Source organism: Toxorhynchites rutilus, chromosome 3 (assembly GCF_029784135.1).
Source record: "Toxorhynchites rutilus septentrionalis strain SRP chromosome 3, ASM2978413v1, whole genome shotgun sequence".
Classification (NCBI taxonomy): domain Eukaryota; kingdom Metazoa; phylum Arthropoda; class Insecta; order Diptera; family Culicidae; genus Toxorhynchites; species Toxorhynchites rutilus.
In genome coordinates this window covers 68,896,145-68,900,785 of record NC_073746.1, presented here as the reverse complement: position 1 = coordinate 68,900,785, position 4,641 = coordinate 68,896,145, and the positions used below count along the sequence as shown (strand labels likewise).

The following is a 4,641-nucleotide window of genomic DNA, read 5'->3' as shown; positions in this document are numbered from 1 at the left end:
ATTCGACACATACGATGAGTCTCGAAGTTTTGGCAGGAGTACCCCCGCTTACTCTTCGGTTCACAGAATTATCCTACAGATTTCTCATCCGTTGCAAGATCATGAATCCATTGGTGATTGATAACTTCGAAAATCTACTCCAACTGACTCCTCATTCAAGTTTTATGTCTTTATACCATGAGTACCTTACCCACGACGTGCACCCTTCACCAGGCATCTCCAACCAAGCTTGCTTCCCATACTTCTGCAAATCCTCTGTCATTTTTTATCTGTCCATGCGACAAAAAATCCATGGAATCCCAGATCACCTACGCTCCGATTCTATTCCGCCGATATTTTCGGCAGAATATGGGAAAGTTGGATCTGATAAAATGTTCTTTACTGACGGTTCATTCATAAACGGGTCCACTGGCTTCGGCATCTTCAATGAAAATTCCAGTGCCTCTTTCAAACTCAAAGATCCTTGTTCCGTGTATGTCGCTGAACTGGGTGCGATATATTACGCATTAGGGATTATTGAAACATTGCCCATCGACCACTATTTTATTTTTTCAGACAGTCTCAGCTCAATGGCAATGGCAATCCGCTCAATGAAAGTTGATAAACACTCATCTTATTACCTAACAAGAATAAGACAACTATTGAGTGTTTTGGTCGAAAAATTATTCAAGATTACCTTAGCATGGGTTCCCTCTCATTGCTCGATTCCGGGGAATGAGAAAGCGGACTCGCTAGCTAAGGTGGGTGCTTCAGAAGGCACACTTTTTGAAAGGCAAATTGTTTATAATGAATTTTTCCACATTCCTCGTCAGTATACGCTCGTTAGTTGGCAGCGTATGTGGAGTGGAGATGAGTTCGGTCGTTGGTTACACACGATTATCCCTAAGGTCTCGACGAGGGCATGGTTCAAGGGATTGAATGTAGGTCGTGATTTCATTCGCGTGATATCTCGGCTTATGTCCAATCACTACAACCTAAACGCGCATCTCTATCGCATTGGGCTCGCAGCAAACAATCTTTGTGATTGTGGCGATGGCTACCACGACATCGAGCATGTTGTCTGGTCGTGTATCCGGTTCCATGCTGCTCGCTCTCAGCTCTCTAGAGCACTGAGAGCACAAGGCAGACAATCGGATATCCCCGTCCGGGATATCTTAGGTAGCCATGATCCTGATCTTCTGCTTCATCTATACCTGTTCCTCAGAAACGCCGATGTCAACGTTTAATGATGTTTCCTTCGTTGTGTCCCCGTTTCATATCCCTGCTATCCAAACGATAAACTTTTACTTAGTCGCGGCAATACATACACACACTCTTTACAGATACACGGGCCAAAGGTTGTGCAGTCCACTGATCATTCAACAAGAGCCAAAGGTTGTACCGCTCATGACAACTCTACACGAGCTGATGATTGCACCGGCTAGTGACCATTCTATCCTGGATTCCTCGAGTCGAGAAAGACGCACCACGCTAGATATGGGGTGCAGACTAGGGGGGCGTTGCTGATTAATGGTCAGCTGCATCCCAATAGGAAGTATCCCGTGTCGGGCACACGTACAGAGCATCGAAGACTGCAACATACCAATTATGAGAACACTTGTAATACTAACCTCGAGCCAACCGCGAGTAATCGGTTACATATTACTAACATAGTTATAATGCAAACATTGTCGAAATATTGAACTCCCGGCCCCGTCAGGCTAACGCCACATGTGCCTTAATAAAATATATATTTTGGAAAAAAAAATCCTTGCCCTTGGTTGACTGCTTAGGTTTTAATGCCCACTAAATGTAAGGGTCGTGATTGCGATCGATTTTAAATGAGGGGCTTAGAATGAAAGGGGTGTAAGTGATTTGATCGATTTCTCTACATCGACTCTCTCTTTTGGTCATAACTTAGCTACAAACTCATTCCCAGCTGTATTTGAAAATGTAGGTAGGTAGGTAAGGTAGGTCAGAACCTCATCTATCAGATTCTATAGCAAAGTCAAATTGGAACGTTTTTGCAGTTGAGTTATTAATTAAAGAAAAAGTTGACGAAGAGAAATCGATCAAGTCACTTACACCCCTTGCATTCTGAGCCCCTCATATATAAATATGGATATCTGTCTGTCTGTCTGTCTGATTCTTATGGACTCGGAAACTACTGAACCGATCAACATAAAAATTGGTATGTAGGGGTTTTTGGAGCCGGGGAAGGTTTTCGTGATAGTTTGAGACCCCTCCCTCCTTTCTAAGGGGATGCTGCCATACAAATGAAACACAAATTTCTGCATTACTCGAGAATAGAATTAATCAAGCAAATGAAACCAAATTAGGCATCTGGAGGTTTTAGGGTTCAATAAATGTTTCTATGGCGGTTAGACTCTCCGCCCCCCCCCCCTTTCTAAGGGGGGGCTGCCATACAAATGAAACACAAATTTCTGCATTACTCGAGAATTATTCAAGCAAATGAAACCAAATTAGGCATCTGAAGGTTTTAGGGTGCAATAAATGTTTCTATGGTGGTTAGACGCTCCACCCCCCCCTTTCTAAGGGTGGGTACTGCCATGCAAATGAAGCATACATTTCTGCATAATTCAAGAACTAATCAAGCAAACTGAACCACATTTGATCTGTGGAGGTTTTATGGAGCAAGAAACATTTCTAAGGTGGTTCAACACTCCTCCTACCTTTCTGTAGAGTGGAGGGGAGAGGTCTGCCATAGAAATGAAACAGTTTTGTTAGAAATACTAGGAATTTTATAGTAAAAAGTAAATTCAACGGGGTCAATTAGAAGATCAATCAATGAACAGTTCTTCGATTGGACCCATGAACTTGCTCATAGTAGGAAAATGTTTGATGTTTGAAGGTATTGTTAACAAAACACAAATTTTGGGCGGGACGAAGTTTGCCGGGTCAGCTAGTAAACGATATTTGGTTCTGTTTGTTTCGTTTTCTGAAAACCAAAACTGGCATCACAGTTCATGTTCATGTCAAATTGGCAGACATCTTTCCGAACTACTATAAGGTGAAACATTTTGATGACGGCCATCTTCTGGAAGACAAGATTTCGTTCAACTAGATTGGAAAACGCTCGACTCGTGAAATGACCCACAATTGAGCCTATCATTAGTACTATGGACTCAAAACTAGGACATTTCGCACCCTAAGCGTGAATAAACGAATCGTTCGAATCTTACTGAATATTTTTCTCTAGTCGTAAAATTCTCCGTGGAAAATATCATCAAAGAGTCCCTTCCATTGTAGCAGCAGCTGCAGCTGCGGCCATCGCTAGAGGCACTTGTTTATGTGTTTGAGATTTTCCACTAAACTGACAGCATGAAAAGGAAGGATACTCGACGAACGGCACGGAAATGGATCAGTTCCAAGCGAAGACTCCGAATCGGATACCCTGAAAAACTGTAAGCCTCCTCTGCACTACGATACTTTTGGGGAAAACAGACTGATGTGAAGGCTACTCAAAAGCAGAAAATAAAACGACATAAATCAAATACTTGAGAGCTTGTTTGATAATCTTTCTAATTGATTCGAATTTATGCTGGTGTGGTGGATTCGGTACTTCTTCTCTTTCGTCATTTTGTGAGCAGCGCTTTGATGGCTCGTTCCGAGAGCAAGGATTTCGAGTTTCTGCAAGCAATGGGGAAAAAACACACAAAATAGAGCACAGCATAAATTAAGATTGACTACACCCCATTCGGCATCGCATCGCCCCCATCCCCGGTGTATACCTTTTCAATTTAAGGATTTCCTCGCCTATACCGGTGCCCTGCTGGTCCAGTCGGAAGTAGTTCTCGTGCTCCTGGAGAGTGGTAAGTCCGGGCACACCTGGGGCGTTAAGCAATTTACGGGCATTTTCTCGGAACCGGTCGATACAGTCTTCGATTTCGGTGTGCATTGCATCGAGCTGGTCCGGGACGTGTGTGCCATGGTGCAGATAGCGTTCCGTCGCCTCCTTCAGCTGGGTGTTGAGACAGAGCAGAATGAAGTCGACGTATTTCAGCCTAATAGCAGTCCGGCTACGGACGTGAACCTTTTCCGTCGATTCCAGGCGGAGTGCGTACAGCAGAAGGGTCGCTATCAGGACAACGGTGAGAATACCGAAGGTGACACCGAGCGGAAATTCCCTTATGTTGTCGTGCAGGGTCTCGAAGAATTTTGGTTGGTTTAGTGTGAGCCAGTGAACAATTCCGGTGCCCACACCGACGACGAGGCAGAGGACGAGAATTTTCAGATAATTTTGACGAAGGTAGCCGTGAAGATTGATAAAACGAGTAACGAGAAAACGTGAAAGGCAAACCATTTTTTTTTCCAAAACTGTCACTCCAACAATGAGCACTAGATTTGGCGAAGCAATTCGGAGATGATTATGGTGAAGGAGTACTTTTTACTACTGAGCTATCTTCGTTCATCGGAGGGAATCTCAACCCAAACATCACTCACAGCATCGCTGCGTCGCATTACAAATTACGTGTAAACGGTCAGTTCTTGGCAACGCTCAGCGAGCTCCGATGTGTGGCCACTTAGAGGAATAAATATTGCTGTCATGTCACGTTCCGGCTTTATGCCGTTTTACGTCCCGCTTGCACTTGACTTCGTCCACCGCGGAGGGGATTCTTCGGTGGTGACGGTCGGCAAGCT

The 4,641-nt window shown here is 44.1% G+C and overlaps 1 protein-coding gene across 1 annotated transcript; it reads right to left on the bottom strand.

Annotated features, from left to right (window-relative positions):
- Positions 1 to 3,501: 3,501 nt before the first annotated feature.
- LOC129780434 (uncharacterized) lies at positions 3,502 to 4,313 on the bottom strand. Its single transcript, XM_055788705.1, has 2 exons — positions 3,732 to 4,313; positions 3,502 to 3,630 (listed from the first exon to the last, which is right to left on the bottom strand). The coding sequence occupies exons 1-2, from the start codon at positions 4,301 to 4,303 to the stop codon at positions 3,576 to 3,578; spliced, it is 627 nt and encodes a 208-aa protein (XP_055644680.1). The 5' UTR covers positions 4,304 to 4,313; the 3' UTR covers positions 3,502 to 3,575.
- Between the last annotated feature and the right edge of the window lie 328 nt (positions 4,314 to 4,641).